At 30.6% G+C, this 26,900-nt stretch overlaps 2 protein-coding genes across 4 annotated transcripts in view; both read left to right on the top strand.

The window, feature by feature from the left end:
- Positions 1 to 13,256, top strand: part of LOC111623343 (steryl-sulfatase-like) — a 32,866-nt gene extending 19,610 nt beyond the window's left edge. For 2 of the 3 annotated variants that reach the window (XM_023365884.1, XM_023365883.1), the window contains exons 5-7: positions 3,540 to 4,226; positions 6,980 to 7,264; positions 12,786 to 13,255. In XM_023365884.1, coding sequence (XP_023221652.1) covers positions 3,540 to 4,226; positions 6,980 to 7,264; positions 12,786 to 13,132 — 1,319 coding nt within the window. In that variant the 3' untranslated portion in view covers positions 13,133 to 13,255. Of the gene's footprint in view, positions 1 to 3,539; positions 4,227 to 6,979; positions 7,265 to 12,785 lie in introns of all 3 variants that reach the window. The other variant, XM_023365885.1, reaches the window with a different exon arrangement.
- Positions 13,257 to 23,010: 9,754 nt separating this feature from the next.
- LOC111623338 (vitamin D 25-hydroxylase-like) overlaps positions 23,011 to 26,900 on the top strand; it is a 10,859-nt gene continuing 6,969 nt past the window's right edge. The window contains exons 1-6 of the mRNA XM_023365874.1: positions 23,011 to 23,766; positions 23,843 to 23,970; positions 24,046 to 24,143; positions 24,226 to 24,524; positions 24,590 to 24,705; positions 24,767 to 25,019. Of these exons, the coding sequence (XP_023221642.1) occupies positions 23,558 to 23,766; positions 23,843 to 23,970; positions 24,046 to 24,143; positions 24,226 to 24,524; positions 24,590 to 24,705; positions 24,767 to 25,019 (1,103 nt within the window). The 5' untranslated portion in view covers positions 23,011 to 23,557. The remainder of the gene's footprint in view (positions 23,767 to 23,842; positions 23,971 to 24,045; positions 24,144 to 24,225; positions 24,525 to 24,589; positions 24,706 to 24,766; positions 25,020 to 26,900) is intronic.

Here is a 26,900-nt window from a genome sequence, read left to right as displayed (position 1 = left end):
TGCACTGGATGGCTATGAGACATAATCCATCTACTATCTTATTTCTTATAATAATATTCATGTTATCAGGTACTTATAACTATAAGGAGTGAATTTAATGAAACTTTTGTAAGTAGGTATATAGTATTTTTTTTATTCATTGTTTTAGTATTAATCTACCATACCATTATTTAAAAATAAGAATTAGTCTTATGTTATCAGATATCTTCCTATATAAATTGAGTTCTTTAGGTTACTTTTCAGGTGTACACATGTGCAAGCGAGTCTTATCAACAATAAAATGACAAAAAGAAAGTCGCAGTTGTCACGAAACATACATCTGCGTCAAGGTAACATTGGAAAGCTTATTACTTTTCGATGTACAGTATGTAAGCTACCTTAAAACTCAGACCCCTTATTGCTGATTTCATCTCCTCCTACAAACTCCCAAATCCTGCACATGACTTCTCTGGTACCCTATATGGAAATGTGGACTACCATAAAACTCTGACACCCCCTCACTCTTCCTCTCTGATTTTATCCCTTACCCCCAAACTTTTTGAGTGATCTAGACAAATTTTATATAGTTACTCTCTACAATACTCCCAAAAAATATATGCTGCTTGAAAACCTTGATCTTCACTCCTTTCCCTGATTTCATTTTCCACAAATTACCAAATCTTTTGACGGATTTGCACCAAATTTTTCATAGTTACTCTGTCATCCTGTGGGAAACATATGCTACCCTATAACAAGGATAACTCAACTTTCTCTCTGAGTTCTTGGCTGGGCATTCTTTACTAGTCCTTTCTAAAGCTTGTTCTGAAATGTTAATGTTGTTCATTTATTTAATTTGTATTCTATTTTATTGATTGTATTTAAAGAAAGCCAAAATAATTTTTTGTTAAAATAATCTCTACTTTTTAATGAATATACTGTATATACATATATATTTTTTTCTGTTGTTTTTATTTTTTGGCTGCAATTTGAAAAAATTGTAGACTGATGACAGAGGGAATTCATAGGTCTGTCTTTCCTTAATCTCAAAATGGAGTTAGATGAAATCTGAGACCAGATATAGAAATCTTAGGGATAGGAGGCCCTGACTAACTATAAAATGACTTCTGGTTTGCATTGGAAGTTCAGTTATTTCAATTCAAAACTTTTTCCCTGAAAGCAGTTAGTAATGGTATCATGCTAGTCATCTATTAACTGAAAAGTATGATGTACTGTACAGTAGAAAGAAACTATAGTACTAATTTGAGGTGGAGAGCATATATTTTAAATAAATGAAATAAATTAAAAATATGATTAAAAATTTCAACTTGGCATTGTAACGATGTCACAATAAATATTTGCTTGTTCCATTTATTCTTTTATAGGAATTCAATGAATGCATGATTCAAGGACTGCAAAAGTTTACTGTTATTAAATCTATTTTACTGTTGACAAGATAATCTGTGTTGAAATGAAGTATAATAATTTTCATATGCATTACAATTTGCTTAGTGCAGTGGTTCCCAAACTTTAAACTTGTAAGTGTGCCATGGACTGATAGTATTTTGTCCTGGCACCCTTGTCAAAATATGTGTACATTGACATTAATCAGGCACAAAAATGAAAACAACTCTTAAGATAAATCTCACAATGCAAAGCTCACATTTATTAAAATTGAATCACAAGAACCATCAAACTAAAATATGAAAATACAAAAAATGTGAAAAATAAATGGTGAAAATCTTCAACAACAACTAAGTTAATGTGATGAGTGAGCTTGCTGATCTTTACACATTTTTTCAAAATGTGGAATAAGGCTTGACACTGCCACTCTCATTTCTCGCTCCACATTGATTTTTGAGTGATATTTGCTTTTTATTACAGCTAGAGCTAAAAATCCAGCTTTGCATGAATACATTGTCACAAAAGGAATGAGGATCCTTACAGCTTTTGAACTCAGAGTTGGATATTCATTTTTGATTGATATATAAAACTCCACTAAATTGGAAGAAGCAAATTTTGTTTTCAGGCTATTGTTGCAAGAGAGTTCAATTAGACTCTCTTCTTCCTGCAAAGTGAATTCTGGTGGAGCTTGAGCATGGAAAGGATCTTGGTTTTTCTCGACATTGGTTTGCAGAATACTTTGAGGAAGACAATTACTGAGCTTTGAGAGGTGTTCTGTGAAACATGAATTAACCACATTAAGACAATGTCATACTACCCAGCTGCAAACAGAAAGATTGAATGTGACATCATCAGCTTAAGTCCTTGCTAAGAGCTCAGCTGACTGATAATTGGGTTGCTAAACTCCCAACCATCCTCTTGGGGCTAAGATCCTGTCATCCCTAACTACAACACTACAGCAGCAGAGATCACATACAGCAAACCCATCTCACTGCCTTCTGATCTCCTCACTGACCATGAGACTATTCCTGCCAGTGACTTACCTACCTTGATCTGCAGGTTAAAGGATCGTATGAGGTCGGAGAGGTCCATCACTCATCAAAAAATATTTTTTTAGACCCTGACTTGATGACTGCCTCACACATTTTTTTGCACCATGATGCCTCACGCAAACTATTACAACCAATCTATGATGGCCCCTTCCGTGTCCTATGATACTCAAACAAACACTTCAATTTAGATACACCTCGAGGGAAGCAAACTGTTTCAATTGACCACCTCAAACCCGTTTTTTTTTTTTTTAAAGATATGACCACCTCTCCGCCATTCCCCAACAATGATAATGGACCTGTGGACAGAAATGACTACCCACCAGATGAGACCACACAAAACCAGGCACTTTGCCCACTGACAACTCGTTCTGGACAAACTGTACATTTTCCTTCTAAGTTCCTGAGTGTTGCCACTGGGAAGGGAGTATGTGGCTAATCTGACAATATCTTACCATGCCCCTAGATTTAGTCTTTTGTCTCCCTCTAGAGTCATTCTGATCATATGTTTGGTGCTGATGACAGTCTTTGTACTTGAGCTCAAAATAAATTTATTTTATCTTTTAAGATCTGCATTTATTTGATCAAGAACCCAAAGTTCCATTAGCTTCAAAGCTCTCGTGGCACCCTGTTTTACTCTTTACAGTGCCCTGGGCACCATGGCGTACACTTGGGAAATCCCTGGCTTAGTGTAAATTTTTTATATATTAATAAAAAAAAACGTTTTGCTATCTAAAGGAATTTTGATTCAGATAGCTCATCGATAAATTTTATTTAAAAGTAGTTCATAATCCACAGTTTACCAATAATGTTTAAAATGCATAAAAATAATGTTCTTTCTAAAGCCAATTTATCTACAAATATATTTAATTTATCTATCATATGATCTATATAATAAAATTCTGTAATATATAAATAGCAATATATACTTATATATATTTCATTATTGAAGATCTTATCCAAATTTTTAAAGATAACTATTTAATTAATAAATTACAGTTTTAAATGAAATATTGGCTTTATGCATTATAATTTAAATTTATAACTCTCATTGTTAGAAAAATTAAAATATTATTTTTTTATTAATCTATAAATGTATTTTTCTTTCAGGTAAATGGCATTTAGGACTCAGCTGTTATGAAAAGGATGATATGTGCCATCATCCCTTGAATCATGGCTTTGATTATTATTATGGACTTCCCTTAACAAATTTAAAAGATTTTGGTGAAAATGAAACAAGTATAGTTGTTAAATATGTTCCCCATTTTTACACTTGTTTAATTACAATTTTAGTAGTAGGTTTATCATTATCATTTTCTCTTCTATCATATGGCTATAAAAAATCATTTTGGATTCTGTCATTAACATTTTTATGTGGAACATTTTTAGTATATTTCTTCATACAAAATATTAATGTTTTAAATGGTGTTGTTATGAGAAATCAGGACGTTGTAGAACAGCCTGTGAGACTGAATGGTCTTACTCAAAGATTTGTTCAAGAAGCAAATAAATTTATAACAAATAATGCTAAACACCCATTCCTATTAGTTATGTCATTTGTTCATGTTCATACTGCACTTTTCTGTGCTCCAGAATTTTCTGGTATAAGTAAACATGGAAGATATGGTGATAACATAGAAGAATTGGATTGGGCTGTAGGACAAATACTAGAAACAGTTGAAAATATAAAAGAAAAAAACAATACTTTTGTTTATTTTACATCTGATAATGGAGGCCATCTTGAAGAGAGAAGTGACGATGGTGAACGTGAAGGTGGTCATAATGGAATATTGAAAGGTATTTTTTATTATTAAATAATTGATTTTAATCTATTTAATTTTTTCATTTAATTATGATATGTTTCATACATAAATATATCTCAAAGAATTCAAATAACTTCTTACAGTTAAGTTATTAATCAAAGGTAAAAGCAAAACTATGACCCTATCCTTTGAGAATCAAAATAAAATGTACAATAATCAATCAATCAAACTTTATTAACAGAAGAGAAGAGTTTCCCTGTTGCAGGGGGTAGTACATATGTTAGATAATGATTCAATATTTTTTGTAAATTACTATTTATAAACTGCTTTCAAGCTATCAAACCCATACAATTATTTTACAATAGATTCCATAAAAACCCATTATAAACAAAAGCAAAGAGAATGGTTTTAACAAAAGTGACAATGCAGAAACAGTTAACTTTCGTAGAGTATTAGTATACATTGAGTTTACTTTAGTTCTTTAATGTTTCTACAATCTTGATGAAGTAGTTATATAGTTTGTAAAGATCTTTTTTATTGAGATTGTTGAAATTCTTTCTGAATTTGAGAGGTAAACTGCAGTTGAGTATCCATTTAATTAATGTCATGTGAATTGTGCATACTTGCAAGGCCTTGACAGTTTTGAAGTAAATGGTACATTGAGAAAGCTTCATATTTATACCAAAAATATTGAGTGTTTGGAAAGTTAATACAAGTATTATTAATAAAAAGTGAATATTTGTTGAGATGTAATTGGGCTATTAATCTTTTCAGGTTGATGTTTATTGATTTAGATATTTGTGGTTGAGAAGGTGGTATTTGTAATAAATTTATATACCAAGGGTGATAATTGCTTTGACTTAAGTTAGTTTGGTCTTTATTTATAGATTGAGAAATAGAGGATTCTAATAATAGTGTATAACCATACTTCCAATCTTGAAGATTATCTTTAAATAACAACTCCAAATACTCCAAATGCATTCAAGATTCTGCAGAACTTGTTTTGCCAAAACTGCTTGGTTTTTAAATTTTTGCTTTGTTTAATTATTTCTTGATGTAAAAAAGTTATGTTGTTGTTACTTTAAAATTTCAATCGGTAGTAGAATTTAATTATTTGTTTTAAGAAAAAAGGAAAGGACCAAATACAATTAGTTTCGTGGCATATAGTATAACTGGGAACAGACCTTTCTAAATGTAGTAGTTTCAAATATACAACGATCTATAATTAACCAATAACTGGCGTGAAATTCTTCAAAAAAATTAGCAAACGTTTTCAATTCCCCTCCTAGGATCTTCTTCAGGCGTATTTTATATCTTCCGTTATAACTGGATTCTTTAATTCGAATGTTTTTAAAAAATTTGAAACGTGACCTTTTCCAAAAAAATTTTCAAAAGTGGAAGGAATGCGCATGCTATTTCAAATATAATTTTCCACCAATGGGGATTTGTTATGTGCAATAACCTCATATAAATTTAACTTATAAAATATATTATGATTTATCATCAAGTAAAAATTGCCATGCTGTAGAGAGATTTATTTATTCTTTGAAATTAATGCATGTGGATTTGCGATCGGCTTTAAAGATTTCCATTGCTTCCAAAGTTCTTAGTTGTCCCTGATGTTGGGTTGTGTGGATAACATGCGCTTCATCAAAGATAGGTGTGATGCCCAGATTTGTTGCATACGTAGATAGCTGTGTAGATAGCCACGTGCATAAACATGTTTCTGAAACTACAGTACACTATGCTCATGTGACTGAAAAAGCAATTAACACTAAATCTCCTTGGAAACTAGTGGAGTGACATAATAGCAACTAAATTGCCACCAATGAGATGTTCATAGACTCCATTATGATAAATTGATATCGGTGGCAGATCAAGGTAAACTCTAAGGGATAGCTAACTGAAAAATTGAAAATATTTGAATGATTTATAAAGACATTTTATTTTGCAAATACAAAAAGAGATTTTGCAACTTTTCACTATCTTTAAACAATGTACAGTTTAAGTGGAATGCATCCTCATTAAGTGAACACAGTATGTATGTATATATATATATATATATATATATATATATATATATACACACACATACATACTACAAAGTGTTGTGTGTATTAAGAGGAAAAAAACATGAAGAATCACTATATCTGGTGACTAAAATGGTCAAAATATTAAAAGAGAATGCTATCAAAATACTTTATTCATTCAAAGAGACCAGCAGAATCTGTGTATAGCAAATTAGCTAGCTTATTGAAATACTTTATGCAGTTCAGCAATGATGTTGTTTAATTGTGACAGAGTGGCAGTACACCATACAAGTAAGCAATAGATTATCATCAGTTAGAGATTGAAAGTTGCTAAAGAAAAGTGATTGCAGAACATTTTTAAATGAAACTGATGCTTTGCTGGTTCTATTGATCATAAATTCAGAACTAGTATGTTAATAACAAACCAAAATATGAATCATTTAATTGTATCAAATTATTATTTCAATAAAATAGTCATAAAATAATCATCAGAAACATGACACACAGTTGTTATGTTATTATTTTCTATAGAAAATTATTTATTTATTTTGGTTTAATTAATTTCAGCTTTATTCTAGAATTTCAAGAAACTTTTTAGATAATTTTATGTAGAAATTGGAGATAGAAACCTTTATTCCAGTAGTAAATTACAATGAACTAACATTTTCCTACTATCTTACTATTATGTATAATTTTTACATGATAAAATTTATTGTATATTTCAGATTTATACTTTATTTTTTATTATCTAAAATAGGTGGCAAAATGATGGGTGGAATGGAAGGTGGAATTCGTGTGCCAACTGTTGTAATGTGGCCAAACAAAATTCCTGCTAAATCTGTAATTTCAGCACCAACTTCACAAATGGATCTTTTTTCAACAATACTTAATATTATAGGTGTTCCATTACCAACTGACAGGTTTATAGATGGTAAAAATATTTTACCTTTACTTCAAGGTAAAGAGAAGAAAAGTCCTCATCAGTATTTATTTCATTATTGTGGACATGAAATTCATGCAGCCAGATATATTCCTGAAAATGGTAATGTATTGTTTAATGTCATATAACCTATAAATCTAAATCGATATGTATATACAACACAGGTAATATGTATAAACATGAGAGCTCATTTGGTATATCTTAACATAGATGCATATCAATTTGGTGATAAATTATTACAATAGTAGATAATTAAAAATATTACAGTAGAGTCCCGTACAATGTGGGGGATTTGTTACTCATTATAGGAAATCACGTTATTGAAACCTGCATTATCACACAATTTATGAAAGTTTAAACCTTGGCCTATAAGTTGAAAAAAAAACATATACCTCTGATTGACATAATTCAAGGGTGTTGCTTGTTTTATTTGCACGTTGTACAGGACTACTGTACAGTGAAACTTTGGTTTGGAGGGTACCTATACCAAGCAGACAAGTGTCTGGTTCTGGCATAGAAATAGGATTATTGATATATTTTTATTGCAGTTAAGTGAACATTGCCTTCTGCAAACAAAAGACAAAAAATATATCCTTCCCATTCTTTGAAATCTATTAGTGGATAGTATAATGGATTATATTAGTATGTTTTTCACAAATATTTTTAATATGCTACACTTATTCAGTGTCATTGTTCCTAAACTTATCAAATGATGTTTTCACAGTTCCATTTCAAGTAGTATTCTTACAATCTACTAAAGTTTGATGTATGGAGCAACACTGCCATATCTTCCTTGGCTCCTATACTAACATAGTTGTCACAATTTTTTAAAATAAGGCAAATAAATACTAAATTAACAATAAATACCATGATAAAAATTGGGTCCCCAAACATCCTCAACCTTTTTTTTTACAGTTAATAATAATAATTAATTAATCAATACTGGCTCACCAGATTTATTCATCCACACAGAAAAGATCTTAGTGTGCAAATTTACAGCAGTTTGAACATATACATAACCCATTGGACTAATAATTTCTAATGAACTGTTTTAAATCAACCTTATCAATTCCTATATATTCACCTCTTCGGAGACACATGCTATAAATAATTAAAACAACTTACAAATATTTTCTGAAAGAAAAAGGTGTGCCTTTCAAGCACACCTTTTTTTTTACTTTCTCACTAAATTAAAATTTTAAATTTTTCCCTTAAAATAGGCACTTTATGGCTTTTCTTTGGCTTATCATAGCTAGCAACTTTACTACCCTTGCATTTTGGAGCCATGTTTGTTTCATTTATACTAATAATTTTGCAAAGAGAAACATTGATATTACATGGATGTGACATGTTACAAGTGAGAACTCTGTTTTTGCACTAAACATTGGGATCGGTCTTTGTCCAAAGAAATGTATCAGTAATGCTTTTCCAGAATGAGAATGAGCATTATTAAGCAATATGCTACAAGACTTCCTGCACCTTAAAAAATGGTGCAGATTTAGTGCACAATTAAGAATTATTTTATGTATATTCCTTTTTTCCTGGATTGCCAACGGCGTAAATCTGAAATTGTGTGGCAAGTCCATGTATGGTGGGGTCCTATTGTACTTCAAAGTTGTTTATAAGTAGTTCATAAGAGTGCTAGAAATAGAAGTAATCTCTATTGACAACTGTTCTGGAAGCAGGAGTACGCAAAAATAGGCTTTGCTTCAGTCCAAGTTACCACTTCTAGCATAATCAGTAACATTGCCTGGCTTTCAAGAGTTGTGATTTAGAGTTTAACTTCAGATCAGATATTTTAAGATTTTTCCAAATTACTTAAGCATTTCTAATTATTAAATTTAGTAGAAGACACTACTTATTGCTTCCAGTGTCAAATTATGTTAAATCTATTTTTATTGGATAAATAATTAACATATAGTAATTCCTTTTGTTGTTTCTGATTTATGCTCTTATTACACACTTTTCACACAAAACATAATTGTGCATTGAGTATTTAAAAAATTATTTGATATTGTAAAATACATATACTGTAATATTTTTAGTATTTATTTGCTTTAATCAGACAAGTCTGCAAGTTTTCCATCTTTATTTAGTTAGTATGCCGTGCTATACATTTGTGTTTCGGGTGTTAACCCCTCCTCAGCCAACTAAACAAGCATAAAACAACACAAAAAACCTTAATTAGCTATGGCTGAGCATAAACCAAACCGATCATAAAATCAATAAAAATTATTGAAACATATCTCACTCCAAATTTCAGACACCTAACCGATACATGGCGTATCTGTAGGCAACCATAAAGGTCATGCAATGACTATCATAAATGCCATTCCCGTACACTTTTTACAATAACACAATCGGGGTTTTCAAAAATCCCAATTTTTAACATACAGGCAGAGTGATTAATAAACACTAAGTATTCTGTGACATAGATCCAAGTAAACCACTACATAAAAATTCATTTTCATTCGTTAACACATTTTGTAGGCTATCATCCCGACACCATCATTCAGTTTTTCAATTTGCATATATCACGATATGCATCAATTTAGCATACATATAAAGTAACCAATAAACGTCCACAATTCTATAATATGAAATAAAATAAAACTACTCTAAAATCACACCAATCGCTTTTATACTTCCGTACATATTTTATAAACTAACTGTTAACTAATTTACATATCCTAGTATACATCAATAGTACCTTACCGAAATTTTTTCAATAAATTTTTTTGGTTTATCAAATTAAATTAACTAATCTTTATTAACATTCAATTCATTTAATATTCGGCCAGTCACAATATCTTCATCCAGTTTTCATTAGTTTTAACACTTAAATTCTTATTAATACAATTTTGATATTTGTTCTTTATTATTTCAATACTTTTTTTAAATTTTCTATCATATGCTATTTTTTTATATATATATGATAAAGTTAAAACAGACCAATATTTATTCTTCTAAAAAGAATTTTGACTTTTTGCAATGTATTTAGTTTCCAAGGATCTTGAGAAATTTCCATGAAATATACCATAATTTCATGATCCATTTTAGAATCAAGAAAATAACTGAAGAATTATTATACAATTTGAAAATATTTTAATGTTAAAACCAAGCATAATTCTGTCTGGATAAATATATTAGTTTAATCTTCTCTCTTGTAAATATCTTTTACTGAATTTATAATGTTACGTAAGTTCATAATTGATCATTATTTATATCTGTAATTAGATTTCTCTAGATTCCAAAACTGCGGATAACACAATGTTAATGGTTAACAAGAAATTATACATAAGATGCATTTTCTAACTGACATTATATTTCACAATATAAAAATATAGAAGAAACTAAGTTGTCTTCATTCTTTCATTATGTCCAATTACCAGGAACAAAACAGTTTTAAAAGGTCATATCTGTAAAGAAAAATTGTTTTGTTCCTTGTGATTGGACAGAATGAAGACAACATAATAATATATAAGAAACTAAGTTATTTAAATTATAGAATAATCTGATTGAAAATTATTTGATTATAAATTTTTTCTAACATTTCAAAATATTTATGTAACTATTTGTTGATAAAATAGTAACTAAATGTTGATTAATATTTTAATTAAACTTTCTTACACAAAAAGAGCAATTGGATTTCAATTTATATACTCACTGCCAAAAGTTAAGCACGGAGTGGTAAACTGCAAAAAAATCGACAAATACAGCTGTGGTTGACACGAAATGTGGCAGGACAGTAGCAAATATGTTTATGCATGAAACAACACAAAGAATTACATAGAAAGATGAAAACAAATTGGAATCATTAAGAAAATTCAATAATGATTTCATTTTATACTTTAAGAAAACAATGTTTAAATCCAAAACAAACAAACAAAACCGACATTAATAGGTTAAATGGTCTCCCCTCATCCTTACACAAAGTTTACAGTGTGTAACCATGCTTTCCATGAGGTGATCAACTACTCCAGAGTCAAATAAGTGCCATTCCTCCTGTAGAGCAGTTTGCAACTCTGTGAGAGTGGTAGGAGGTGGGGAACGTGCACACATGGCATAGCTGAGGACATCCCAAAGATTCTCAATGGAATTGAGGTCTAGCGAGTACACCGGCCAATCCATACACGCAATTCCCTCATTCTCAAGATAGTCGTCGACAAGGGCAGCTCTATGGGGTCATGCGTTATCATCCATTAAAACGAAAGCAGGACCAACTGCTGCAGCATTCAATTTCACAATGAGTTCAAGGACTTCATCTTGATACTGGACAGCTGTCACAGAACCCCCTCTATAGATGTGCAGGTTGGTGCGATATCCCAATGAAATGCCTGCCCACACTGTAATGCTTCCACCTCAGAATGCGTGATGCTTGATGATGTTCTGGGGCCAATTGCATGTGCCTTTTTCTCTCCATACTCATAAACATTTGTCATCTGGCGCCAGGAAAAATCGCAACTCATCCATAAACATAAATGTTGCCCCAATCAGACACAGTCCAATTCACATATTGCCAACACCACTTTAATCGTGTGCCTCTAGATTGGACGGATAGTGGAACACAAACTTGTAGTACCTGGGTATACAGTCCATTCATGTGTAGCCTTCGGTGCACAGTAATAGCAGATATTGTTTTACCAATGGCTGCTGCAAACATCGATGTCACATGTGTAGAGGTTGCTCTTCGACTCCGCTTGGCTACAACAGCAATGTAACGATCTTCTGCAGGGGTTGTAACCTTGGGCGACCGGCCACAGGTCTTTGGACAACTGTTTGGCTTGTTTGGAAATGTTTCCATAACCATGGAATGTTGGAATGATGAACAGCAAAGAAAAGAACATCATCTATGATTGAATGTCCTGCTTCAAGGCGTCCCACACACTGCCAGTGCTCACTGTCTATCATTTGTCTTCTGGAATCCATAAAAAGACATCAGTCATGCACACTAATTGTACAACAGTTCTCCACACTTTTTCTTGGCACTTACATGCAACTCCTCTCACACTTCAGAAGGCTGGCTTTTTATATACAACTGCCTGTTTTTCATATTTTGCAACACGTAACCATGATTGATAGTAACATAACATATTTGCATACTTCCACCTACCTCTGCAGTGAATTGCAGAGGTAGGTGGAATGTTGATTGCTTTCCGGTTGATTACTCTCAAATGTTGATTGCTTTCCGGACATGAACATTTTCTGCTCTGTGCTTAACTTGAGTGTAAATTTTATATAATATATGAATATGTGCTACTTACCCTATCAAACTCCAGAGATATTTTTTCAGATATTATATGTTAAGTTTAACTTACTTTAAAATTGTAACAGTTCATTACAACAATATTTTTTTCAGATGTATAAAATTTAATGCTAACAATCGACAAATTTAAATCACTATCAAGAAATGTTAACATTTTTTTTTTTTTATTTATAGTTCAAATGTTTGAATTACATCACTCAGTTGTGATTGAGCTAAATACTTAGCCCAATCATAACCTGGTTATTTTCATCAATATGTGATAATTAATTGGTTGGTTAGGTTAAGAAATTGTTATTTTAATAATGTAATTCATATTATTTTCACATTTGTAATTTTAGTTTTTTTTTCTTTAAATAGAACATGCTATATGGAAAATACATTATTTTACTCCAAAATGGAATCCTGGTACAACAGAATGTGATTTCGTATGTCATTGTTTTGGAAAATTTGTCAATGAACATAATCCACCACTTTTGTATAATATAGTTGAAGATCCTTCAGAAAATAACCCACTTGATGTCAATTCAAATCCACGGTGGTTAAAACTTATTTCACACATCAACAAAGCCGTCAAGAAACACAAAGACAGTATAAATGTTGTTCCACAACAATTTAGTTTCATTAATTCCATTTGGATTCCTTGGCTTCAGCCATGTTGTAACTTTCCATGGTGTCATTGTACTGATACAAATTATGATAAGTAATATTTTGTATATTATTTTAATGACATTTTACATTTTTTAATTTAAGTACAATCAAACAAACACTCTTATAATGACTGTGTAAGCTTAATAAAGATTAAAAAGAAGTTGAATACTTAAAATTTGAATAAATCATAAAATTTACACTTAAATTAATTTAAAATTAATAAATAGTTTTTTTAGATAATTTATAATTAAAACAAATACATTTATAGGAAGTAAAAATTTTATTACTTTGTGTCAATGAATTATATTAAAACTATTTTAAATAAAAGAATTTGACTTTGCTATGTATTAAATTAATCAAGATAAATATAACTTTATTACTACTATTGATGTTATAAAATAATGCTGTAAAATTACTTTTTAGGGAATACAGAGCAATTATTTGCTAAACTAATTAACAATTTTGATTTAGTAATTTTTCAATAAGCAAGATTGGTATTTGTAAATCAGTTTTATTAGGAATGATTATTTTGAAATTTAATAAATTTTACAAGGCTGAAGAAACAAATAAGATCACTTGATTGTAGCAAATGATGTATATGTTGTATAGTTTGATGTATATGTTGTAACATATTAAGCACATGTCACCATTGGTAAATTAATTATTACTATTGTTATAATCATGTGCTAATTATATATGTTTATAACAGAGTGATTTTCTCATTTACACAAATTTCAAATTTGAATCTTAATACAATTTAAAATCTAAAGGTTTCTTTGTAAATGTAAATTTCTTTAGGGGGAAAATATTAAAAACATATTACATGATATTATTTTCTAGATATTGTAATCTGATATTTTCAATTTTTTGGAAAGATGATCTTAGGTTCAACATAGAGTATAATTTATACAATTAAATTGTAATCCTAATTAAAATTTTAACACACACACGTTATGTTTGTAAAAATTGCAACACCGTGAAGGAATCATCAGAAATGAATGAAATTTATTCCACTTGTAACCTATAGTGATATAAAGAAATGGTTAAATTTACAGAGCAATCAAACAATATTACATCCCAAAAATCAGTATTTAGTGAAACCGCCACATGCTGCAATAAGAGCTTCTACACATTGTGGCATCAAATCAAACAGGTTTTGAATGTCTACCCTAAGGAATGGCATTCCAGATTGTTTCTATCTGAATCCAAAGTTCATCTGTATTGGTTACAGAACAAGCATCACCAGCGAGTTTCCAACCCATAAAATCCCAGACATGTTCAATAGGCAACATGTCTGGTGAATGGACAGACCAAGGAAGAAGTGGTATCTGTCATGCTGAGAAGAAGTCTAGAACATTTCTATCAACATATAGACAGGCATTGTCCTGTTGAAATAGAGCTGGATTCATTAGAAAAAATTATTAGTTGCCAGTCAGCACGCCAGTGGCGGTGTTGATGATTTTGCATCAGCGAAATCCTGCACAATGGAATGCTTGCATGCAATCCAAGGCACAGCAGACATTGGCAAACTGTGGATGCAGGCAATGGCACACCTGTAGCAGTGCTCCAATGTTGTGCTGTCGAGATAAAGTTGTACATTCTATAATTATCACGAGGATGAGGTGTGTCATTCCATGCTAACATAACATTTCATTGTCCACTGCCAGATTTGCACTCATCAGTCCACTGCTTCCACACTTCCTTCACTGTCATGGTATTATGCCCCACACAAGCCGCAATTTTGTGATAAGAAAATCCCCCTTTACCATGATTATTCACCCAATCCAAAAACCCCATAACCTGCTCATATGAAGCCCTTTGTCATTGACAAGACATAGTGACTTCTCATGAAGCATTTATTACTGGCAGACAACAATACACTACTTCCAACTTTCTGCTACTGCCCACTATTTATACAGCTAACATGACCATTCATAGGGCACTTCTCAGCCCATGCATGTGCTATCACGTTAATATTATAATCATTTACATGTCATATCCTGCTTTTCATTTCCTGCAAGTTTCAGTTTATTTGCATGATTCCTTCATGGTGTTACAATTTTTACAAACATGAGTGTATTTTCTTTTGAAGAAATTTGAAAAATCTACAAGAACACATTTAAAATTTAAACATATATAGATTTTCTATGGATTCAATTAGCTCCTGTTTGAATGTGAATACATTTAAAAATAAAAAATAACTCTAACTATATTAAAATATTTGTTACATATATGAAAGTATAAAACTATTGACTGTTCAGATAGCACCCTCCATGGATTTGATAGAAATTCTTAGGAAATTGTCTTAACAACCATGACTATGATATATTGTTTATATATTTCCAGGATCTACATATGTACTAATGTAGGGCTTCTGACCTCTTGCTTGGTTCCAATAGATTTTATCATAACACAGTATTATCAAGATTTGCAATAATGAATGAAGTGTTGTTCTTGTGATATCTTTTTTTGTCTTTTTTAAATCTATAATTGAGTATCCTTAACCTGTATTCTGTGTATGATGTTTTTATTTCCCATGTATTGCCTTTATCCCTGGGATTTTAACTCCTGAAGTTCTAGTTTGGTCTTCTCATCCATTATAATTTCTTATTAAGTTATATTGTTTCTGAGGAAAATAAAAGAAGCAAGAAAATTCATCTGATGTAAATTGATAAATTTTTTTCTTTTTACTAAATTATACAATAACAACAATTTTACTTAGGCTATATAAAAAAGAAAAAAATATATAATCAACAGTGACATCACTTGTGAAAAACCTTAACCTTTCAACAGTAGACTAGTTGGGTATGGTTCTACCCCTAGTAGTGGAGAATAAACATGGAAAATTTTTAAAGTATTTTTCCACGTGTTTTTTCTCATTACTGTTATGGAAAAAGATTTTGTAAACAGTTATGTCTAGTAAAGAAAAGTCTTTTCTTCTTGTTAAAAAATTCATTTTTTATGTGAACTTTTTTTTGCGGTAGTTTTAGGCTAGTTTTTGGTGATACCACCCAAAAGAATTTGACGAGTATAGTTGTCCCTCACTACTGCCACACGATTGCCCTTGACGACTATAGTCATTACTCACTGCTGAGTTGTTAACCTAAACTTAAAATCTAAGATGTAAACCTAAATCTTATGCTAATTAGAGTCCAAAACAAGGAAATGAATTAGTTAGTATTAATATATTTTTGAAAATTAAGGGAGCAAAAAGCAACAATTGGCAACACTTCCACCCTTTATTTTCTCTCTGACTTTTAAAGGAGTTTTTCTTCCTTCTTTCCACAAAAATTTCTCACTAAAAATTTGAATGATGCCTGTAACCAAGTATTCTCTCAATCATCCATAGAGAGAACATCATTCATCCATTGTTGACTATCTGTACAAGACATCCAAAAACCAAAAAAGGACTAATATTTTTGAGAAATCTGGAATTCAGTATCAACCATATAATACATTGCATAATCTGACTTTGATGGAAATGGATTATCTTCTTTTTCCACTACTGGACAACAGTCCATATTCTCTACCTATCCTCACACTCTCCTGAGAAAATGACACTGATTTCTTTGGACAGACACCAATCACATGCCCTTTACTTATATTGGTTGGCCTAAGGCAGCACTTCCAGGTAAACAGCTAGAAGAGTGAAGAACAGAAGTGCAGTAATACCCTGAGTTTTATAAGTAATGTGGACCATAGATCTTTACATAACTTGAATTTATAAATTGCTTAAGTGTAACTACATAATTAATAACTCAATACTGTATTTATTATTATATGTGTACTGTACATATATTATTTATTTTTTTGGTATAAAAGAATTGTTTACGAGAAAGAGTGCCTGGTACACTTGCATACATGTTTATAATTAGACCAAAAAGTAAATTTGATGATTGGGGTGGCAGATGGTGCACTGTAATGGTGATGGATGAGGGAACCAGAAATATGACAAGTGCGCTAGGACACACAAATCTCTGGTTAGGGTAAATTAGGGTCTCTGGGTTAGGGTTGGATTGAGCGGTATGAACAATAGCCTTTGTTCCAGGCCACGTGTTGTAACACTAAAACAACAATTTCTCAAAAACGACTGCCCCGATTCTTGAAAAATTTTTACCACTTAAAAGGTAATGGGAACATGTGCCTGATCACCAAAAGTTATCCTGATTGTTGCAATAGCGGCCCACATCGGTAGACTGAAACCTTGCCGACGAAGCGTTGATTGGGTATCTACCCGTCAGTGTAGATAAGCAGATGATCGGGGTGATGGATGAGAGAAGTGGTGATGCATAGTGGGTTTGGGTCTTATTTTGTCCAGTTCCTAAAGCAGGATGGAGGCACTTGCCCTTGTGACAACTCCACCCTGGAGGAACCTTTCCACATTATCTTTGACTGCCTGCAGTTAGATCAGATATGCAGAGATCTGATCACTTCTACCATCAGGGAACAAATTGCCTGGCCTTGTCTGTTCAAATCCCTACTCAACAACAGGAGTATCTTCACAGCATTTGTCAGATTTTCAATGAAAGCCATGAGTAAAGTGCGGCAAGACAAGCAAAAAAGAACATTACCTAACAAGCATGATGCCAATACTTAGACAACTCTTGCATGGACTGCATCTACATATTGTTCTACTATTATATATTACAATGTATTGTAATCATATGTGGTCAGTTTATTTTCTACATGTTCTTCTTCCTGCCCAATGTATAGCATTTGTGTGTGGACGGGCAGCCATACTAGTGGTAATTCATAGTTAAATCAGGAATTTTGTATTATTGTAGTAATTGTGTACACACGCTCCTATGTACTCAGCACTGTGCCACTGGTCTCAAAGTCAATCTATTTTGTATTTTATTTTGTCTATCAAATGATATGGGCATGCAAGTTTGAGCTCTCTTCTTTTCCTCCTTTCCTTCCCTCCCTCTTTCCCCTTTCACCTTCTTTCCATGGCTATACCCTAGGGTAACTGCCACTTATTCTTTCCTCCATATAGCTATATATATAACTCTGTTCTCAAGACTAAGGAAATACAGACAAACAAATGACAGTGGGAATTTATAGCTCTACAGTTTTTTTCAAATTGCAGCCCAAAAATTTTAATTCGAATTTATTTGTATGGATTGTATGCTGAACCTGAAGATATTCTTAAATTCTTTCAAAGGATTGAAAAGCACAGCTTCATACTATAGATTGAATTCTGTAAAATTAAAGATGCATAATTTTCTGGATATATTTTATTGGAATTATTATATTTAAATGGTTAATCTGTTAACAAATAAGTAAAATCCAAAGTATAATTCCTAATGTGTAATTCACCTGTTTGTCTAAAGAAAAAGAACTTAATATTTAGACAAATATTGTCATCCTTCAATAATACAGTGGTACCTCGGTATATGTCTGCTTTAGAATATGTCCAATTTGGAATATGTCCTGTTTGGACGAAACATATTTTGCTTGATATACGACTTAATTCAATTATACGTGCCATCTACGAACAAGTAGCACTATTGGTGTACTCGACCAGACTAGACGTTCGCAGTGCAACGGTTTATAACTTGGTTAAATTTCTTCTGGTTTTAATTTGTATGTAAAATTTTATTATTTTTATGAATCATGAATTGCAAAAAGGCAAATGAAAAGCAACAGAAAACTAAAAAAATGACTAGAATCACAATGGAACTGATAAAAGATTGTTGAGAAATATGAAGGTGGCATGCATGTTCAAGATTTTAACTGTTGCATACCATATTCCGAGAACAACGATATCGACAATCGTGAAAAATAAAGACATTATTAAATCTGCTAACATTGCAAAAGGGGTTAAATCAATTTCTAAACAGAGATCAAAGACATTAGATCATGTTGAGAAATTGCTTTTGCTTTGGATAACTGAAAAACAGTGTGCTGGTGACATCGTATCAGATGCAATTATTTATGACAAAGCTAAAAAGATACATGCTGGTCTCATGAAAAATCAAGCAGGAACAAGCCAGGAAAGAGAAGTGTTTAAAGGCAGCCATTTTTTTTTCTTACATGAGAACAGATTAATCATTTTTACATTACTTCTTTTGGGAAAGGTTGGTTTGGTATATGTCCAATTCGGTATAAGTCCAAACATCAGGAATGGATTAAGGTCGTATACCGAGGTTCCACTATATAATCTTTAGTTTGATGATAATTCCACTTGGTGTATATGATTCTCCATCTATAGTTTTAAAATTATGACTAATTTGTTTAAATAATTAATAATAATTTTATATGGAACCAAATTAATTATTATGAATTGTTTAAATATTTTTGGAATAATTATATCATCATAAAATTTTCTAATGAAATTTTGAAATTATTACATTGAAATTTTACAGAACTATTTCTGATAAACTTTCTGGATAGTAAAATGTTAATGCATCTAACAAATTTAAAAATATGCTTATGATCATATTATTAAAAGCATAAATAAAACTAAAATTATATTTTTTAAAAATGATATATTTAACAATGATATAATTGATGATTACATTTATATTTTTTCATATAAACTATGCATTAATATCTGTTTGTTCTATTAAGTTATGGCAACACAACATTTGGGTGATCTGCCCAAGATGGATGCCTTCCGGGAGGTCTTTTTAAGGGTAACTGGCCCCTATTCAGGCATTACAGATATGAAGAAAACCTGGAAAACTCTACTTGGCCACTGGGTGGGCCCCATTAATATCTGTCTGTCTAACTATTATGAACAATTGAAAGGCTTGGTGCAACAAATCAAGTATTATATTTTTAAATATACACGACCATTGAAACCCGATAAAGTTAACAAAAGTATTAGCTTAATGTAATAAGTCCTAGTTCACAAGAATGTCCATACTAAGGAAGAGAAATATATTTTAATTTTAAATTGTGTGTTTTGGCAATCCAGCATTTTGGGCCAACGCCCCTCCTCAATGGACATTACCTCTTTTTAATTGCAATTAAAGTAATGTGTAATTTTTAATGCAAAAGTTTTAAAAAATATCTTACTCAAAATATTTCATTTACAATTTTATATTTTAATATACCCATATACAGTATTTCTTTTTAACATTTTCAGAATAGACTTTTAAACCACTATTTTTTTAAAATTTTTCCTTTAAAATCAACAAATTAATTAATTCTAAATTGCTGATATAATTTCCTTACTGATTACAGATCTTACCAGTAAAATTTCTCAAATGTTTTCCTCCTGTTTATTACAATGCACTGTAGTAAACAGGAAAACATTGCATTGTAATAAACAGGAAAACATTTGAGAAATTTTAAAAAATGGTGGTTTAAAAGTCTATTCTGAAAATGTTAAAAGAAATACTGTATATGGGTATATTAAAATATAAAATTGTAAATGAAATATTTTGAGTAAGATATTTTTTAAAACTTTTGCATTAAAAATTACACATTAATTTAATTGCAATTAAAAAGAGGTAATGTCCATTGAGGAGGGGCGTTGGCCCAAAATGCTGGATTGTAGTGGCATACGAGATTACGTTACATTAAATATGTTTTAATTTGAAATTGTGTGTTTCTCTTTCCTCAGTGTAACAAGTCTTAGTTCAAAAGAATGTCAACAAAAATATAAGTAATTAAAGACAAGAAGCACATATCAACAAGTCAAGTATATTTCATAAAAGTTTTGAGAGACAAAAACATTTTATATTTTGAATAACTCATTTAATAGATTCTGATTTTATGCTGTTTCAAAGATTTATAGATAAGAAAATTTTTGGATATGTTTTAAACATTTTAGTTTTTATTTATTCTGTAAATAAAATATTTAAAACTATTGACTCATTATTGCACTGTAACAAAATTACATTTTAGCTAGTTTAAAATGCATTGTATAAAATGTGTTTTATTCACTTTCATTTCACATTTTACAATTTTCAGATTTTTATAAAATTGGAAATTATGAAATATTACCTCATATGTCAGAACACCAGTCTTCTGTTATTCATGACCATACAGAAAAATGCAATAACAACAAATTCTGTGTGTATTGTGTCTACACATTGCACCAAGCAATGCAATACAGTTGAGATGGGCTATGCTTTATTACAGCTTTTGCTTCAATTCTTGATTTTTATCTTAGAACTTATTCTGTTTAAGCTCAATATTTTGCTCTCTCTACTTACTTTTTTAATGATTTGTCTTTCTACAAATTTTATATTTGAAAGCTAATTTTGCTAAGTGATTATTGTTATGTATCATTTAATGTTATCCACTACAAATTAGTCATGAATTTTATATAAATAGTAAATTGTATTTGAAAATAATTGAAAACATTTTAAAATTATCATTCTAATCTAAATACAGTATTAAGAAATTCAAATGACTACAATCCTTCTTCAATAATTTGGAAATGAATGAAATAATTACAGTATTTTTTACACATTACTTGAATTATAAAGCAATATCTAAATAATGAATTTTCTAAATACATTCTTCAAATAAAGAAAAATAAAAACCAGAAAGTTTTATTTTAAAATTAAAGTTGTGGTGTCATCTGTTATGAGATTTTATTAATTATTAAAAAAAATTTAAAAACTCAGTCCTATTCTTGAAAATAAAAGAAATTTTAAATGCTAATAACAAGTGAAACTTTCATTAAGTCTGTATTCAATCAAGATATGACAGGTGACCCTTTATTATCTCCCACTCTTTGACTATTAACTACCAAAATTTAATGTCTTCAATACTTCATATATAGAAATAAACCTGCCAAGTTTCAAAATTTTTGGTTTATTCTCTTCTGAGATATAATACAAATTTCGTAAGGATTTTTTTTTCTCCTGGAATGTTGAAATGTCAAGAAATGCACAAAAAACCAAAAGGTCAAAATTTGATTATAACATAAGGAAAGTATGGTTATCAGTCTTTAACAGTCAGGAAAGTGAAAGTATTTTTAGATTAAATTGAATACATTAATTTAAATTAATCAACTACAATACAATACATTCCATCAAGTACAATACATTCCATTCTAACTAAATAAATAATTATTCCAAAAATTCCAAAATACTTAAACAATAAATAATAAAAATTATATTAATTCTTTAAAGAAAGCTTTCATCTATTTTAATTTTGTTTGTTATCAATATTTCTATAAACATTATAATCTGATTACTTAGTTTAAAGAATTCTCAAAATTATTTTTTGAAATTATTTAGATCCTTCCTTCTAGCAGTATTTTACAAAATAATCCTGAATTATAGATGTAATATGCTAGTACACTGAAAATTTTAGTAGGATTACTGTCTTTATAAATGTAACAGTTGTTATATTTACTTTTTAATGTTCAATAAAATTTATTGTATATTTCGAATCAAATCTGCTGATATAAAAGTATTTTATAAAAAATTTTAAATCAGTAATTTAATTATAATGATTTCTTAAAACAGATGAAAAATATTTTTGTTAAATTTGAATGGAAGAATAAATGTTGTCCATATAACTATTCAACTAAACTAATTATTATTATTAATTACACTCGTTATGTAAAGCATTCTTATAGATTTTGTGATTAAATGTTATTTTTTAATCTGGTACTAATGAGTTGCCTTTCTTAATTTACATTTTCTGTTAGGAAACTGCAAAATTGGTTTCATACTTTGATGACCAAGATAAGACTTGCAAAATAAGTAAACAAATGGTTTTGCATGTCTTACATTAATCATTAAAGATTCCTGGACAGAAAATGAAAATTATTTTAAATATTTAAGAACTCTGTTAAATTATACTGAATAAAATTTAATATGTATGTGTATAACTGTCAATATATTAAACAATTATTTTATAATATTTTTGTCAGAATTACTTTGTCATACATATTTCACTTTTAATTCACAAAAGTTAATTATTTTGTAAAACATACTACTTAATATTTTCTAATTCATTTTTAGTTTAAAATTAACTGGGAACCTTATAGAAACTTTAAATATTCAGACAAAACCATGATTATTTATTAGCTATAAATTATGTTAGGAACTCGTTTCTATTCAATTATTAAAAAGACTGAAAAGTGAGTATATATTCATCTAAGATTGTTATATTAGAAAAAATACTAGTAAGGGATGTTTTATGTATTTTCATATCACCAATCAATCTTACAGTATTTAAATGTTCCTTCTAACTTTAATGATAACTATCAAGTAAAATTGTAAAATTAAATGTATTTGAACTTAATCTTTTGATTGCTTTTTTTTAAAAAAACAAAAATCCTAACTACTATTTATAAATAAGGAAACTTTAGATGTAATAAGGAAGCTTTGGTGAAATAAGGAAGAACAACTGTAATATATTAATTAATTACTTATCTTACTAATTTTCACAGGGAAGGAAAATTTTTAATTGATTAGTGTTTATAACTTATAAATATGAAAAACAACGAGTGAAGTTAATTTACAAGACAACAGAACGTCAAGGTTAACATATAAATTATTGACACCATGTCAAACTTTTGGAATTATTATTTTGTTTCTATTTTGGTTGTGGTTATATTGACAATAATTAATGTTTTAAGAAATTACTTTTCGAGGCCGAAAAATTTTCCTCCTGGTCCTTCGGGTCTGCCCTTTGTAGGTTATTTGCCTTTTCTTGGTGAAGAAGCACATTTAAAACTTTATAAACTTCGTTTGAAATACGGTGGGATTTTCAGGTATGGCTTAATACTTGTTTTTAATTAATTTTTTTATACAATTATACATATAAAATGTTGATCGTAACATTTTCAGTGTTCTTCTTGGAAGCAAGAGAATAGTAGTATTATCTAGTTATGATGTGATGAAAGAAGCGTATAGTAAATCAGCCTTACTTGGTCGCCCTCCAATCACTGCTTTTGATTTCATTTTTAAACTTAGAGGTGGGTCGATCATTTGTGTAAAATATCAACAAAGATTATAAAATCGAAAGAATTGTAAAATTAATTTTTTTACAGGTATAGGAATGTCCAGTGGAGAAGAATGGGTCGAAAATCGCCGATTTGTCATTAATAATTTGAGGATATTTAACGAAAGATATGATTTAGCAATTGAGGTGACTTCTTTTCACATTTAATTTTACAAAGAAAAATTCATAATCATCAGTTTCATATAGGCTAATCATAATTTTTGTGTAGGAAGAAATACTGCTGCTGTTACGAGAATTGGCTCAGAGTAAAGGTCGTCCATTCAACTTCCACCAACTTTCATTATCCAGCATAACTAACGTTATCTTCAGTTTTGTGTCAGGTGTAAGGTTCGATTATCATGATCCTACAAAGAAAACTATCGAAGAGTTTATTGAAATATACACAAAATATTTGGGCATGATTTCTTATAGTTTATTTATCCCTTGGATTAAAATTTTGCATCTTGTTTCTCTTGGAATGAATCGTCCTTTCATGAAGAAAATGACAGCCGTTTATGAAAAACTAATGTAAGCATTATACAATGTGATCAGTTTTCTGATTAATGATACTTACTTCAGTTATTTCTTTACAGTGCAGAATTTGATAGTATTTTTAAAGAATACGATAATAAAAATATTAAGAATATTTCGGAAGCTTATATCTATGAAGTAGAGAAAAGTAAAAATAGTCCTGAATCACCTTATACCGGTAAGTTTAGAGGATTCAGTTTTATTTCATAACTACTTTATTACAATTTGCATAAATTTAGTTCTAGGTTATGTCGGTAATATGGCCACAATATTAGCAGCTGGGTTCGATACTACAGCTGCATCATTATCGTGGACCATATTAGCATTAGCAGCGTATCCCAAAATTCAGAGAAAAGTTCAGGAAGAAATAGATGCAGTTTTCGGTACCGAACACCCAGTTTGGGAGGATAGAATACGTTTACCTTATACTCAAGCAGTTATCATGGAAATACAAAGATGGAGGACTATACTACCCCTTTCTGGCTTAAGATAGTATGTATCGATATATTCAAGACTTTTCNCCAAAAGTTATCCTGATTGTTGCAATAGCGGCCCACATCGGTAGACTGAAACCTTGCCGACGAAACGTTGATTGGGTATCTACCCGTCAGTGTAGATAAGCAGATGATCGGGGTGATGGATGAGAGAAGTGGTGATGCATAGTGGGTTTGGGTCTTATTTTGTCCAGTTCCTAAAGCAGGATGGAGGCACTTGCCCTTGTGACAACTCCACCCTGGAGGAACCTTTCCACATTATCTTTGACTGCCTGCAGTTAGATCAGATATGCAGAGATCTGATCACTTCTACCATCAGGGAAAAAATTGCCTGGCCTTGTCTGTTCAAATCCCTACTCAACAACAGAAGTATCTTCACAGCATTTGTCAGATTTTCAATGAAAGCCATGAGTAAAGTACGGCAAGACAAGCAAAAAAGAACATTACCTAACAAGCATGATGCCAATACTTAGACAACTCTTGCATGGACTGCATCTACATATTGTTCTACTATTATATATTACAATGTATTGTAATCATATGTGGTCGGTTTATTTTCTACATGTTCTTCTTCCTGCCCAATGTATAGCATTTGTGTGTGGACGGGCAGCCATACTAGTGGTAATTCATAGTTAAATCAGGAATTTTGTATTATTGTAGTAATTGTGTACACACGCTCCTATGTACTCAGCACTGTGCCACTGGTCTCAAAGTCAATCTATTTTGTATTTTATTTTGTATATCAAATGATATGGGCATGCAAGTTTGAGCTCTCTTCTTTTCCTCCTTTCCTTCCCTCCCTCTTTCCCCTTTCACCTTCTTTCCATGGCTATACCCTAGGGTAACTGCCACTTATTCTTTCCTCCATATAGCTATATATATAACTCTGTTCTCAAGACTAAGGAAATACAGACAAACAAATGACAGTGGGAATTTATAGCTCTACAGTTTTTTTCAAATTGCAGCCCAAAAATTTTAATTAGAATTTATTTGTATGGATTGTATGCTGAACCTGAAGATATTCTTAAATTCTTTCAAAGGATTGAAAAGCACAGCTTCATACTATAGATTGAATTCTGTAAAATTAAAGATGCATAATTTTCTGGATATATTTTATTGGAATTATTATATTTAAATGGTTAATCTGTTAACAAATAAGTAAAATCCAAAGTATAATTCCTAATGTGTAATTCACCTGTTTGTCTAAAGAAAAAGAACTTAATATTTAGACAAATATTGTCATCCTTCAATAATACAGTGGTACCTCGGTATATGTCTGCTTTAGAATATGTCCAATTTGGAATCAAGCAAAATATGTTTGGACGAAACATATTTTGCTTGATATACAACTTAATTCAATTATACGTGCCATCTACGAACAAGTAGCACTATTGGTGTACTCGACCAGACTAGACGTTCGCAGTGCAATGGTTTATAACTTGGTTAAATTTCTTCTGGTTTTAATTTGTATGTGAAATTTTATTATTTTTATGAATCATGAATTGCAAAAAGGCAAATGAAAAGCAACAGAAAACTAAAAAAATGACTAGAATCACAATGGAACTGATAAAAGATTGTTGAGAAATATGAAGGTGGCATGCATGTTCAAGATTTTAACTGTTGCATACCATATTCCGAGAACAACGATATCGACAATCGTGAAAAATAAAGACATTATTAAATCTGCTAACATTGCAAAAGGGGTTAAATCAATTTCTAAACAGAGATCAAAGACATTAGATCATGTTGAGAAATTGCTTTTGCTTTGGATAACTGAAAAACAGTGTGCTGGTGACATCGTATCAGATGCAATTATTTATGACAAAGCTAAAAAGATACATGCTGGTCTCATGAAAAATCAAGCAGGAACAAGCCAGGA

This window comes from Centruroides sculpturatus, unplaced genomic scaffold (genome assembly GCF_000671375.1).
Source record: "Centruroides sculpturatus isolate CEXI.00-Female unplaced genomic scaffold, Cexi_2.0 scaffold339, whole genome shotgun sequence".
NCBI lineage: Eukaryota > Metazoa > Arthropoda > Arachnida > Scorpiones > Buthidae > Centruroides > Centruroides sculpturatus.
The sequence above is the reverse complement of the archived record's forward strand: the minus strand, read 5'-3'. Positions and strand labels throughout refer to the sequence as shown.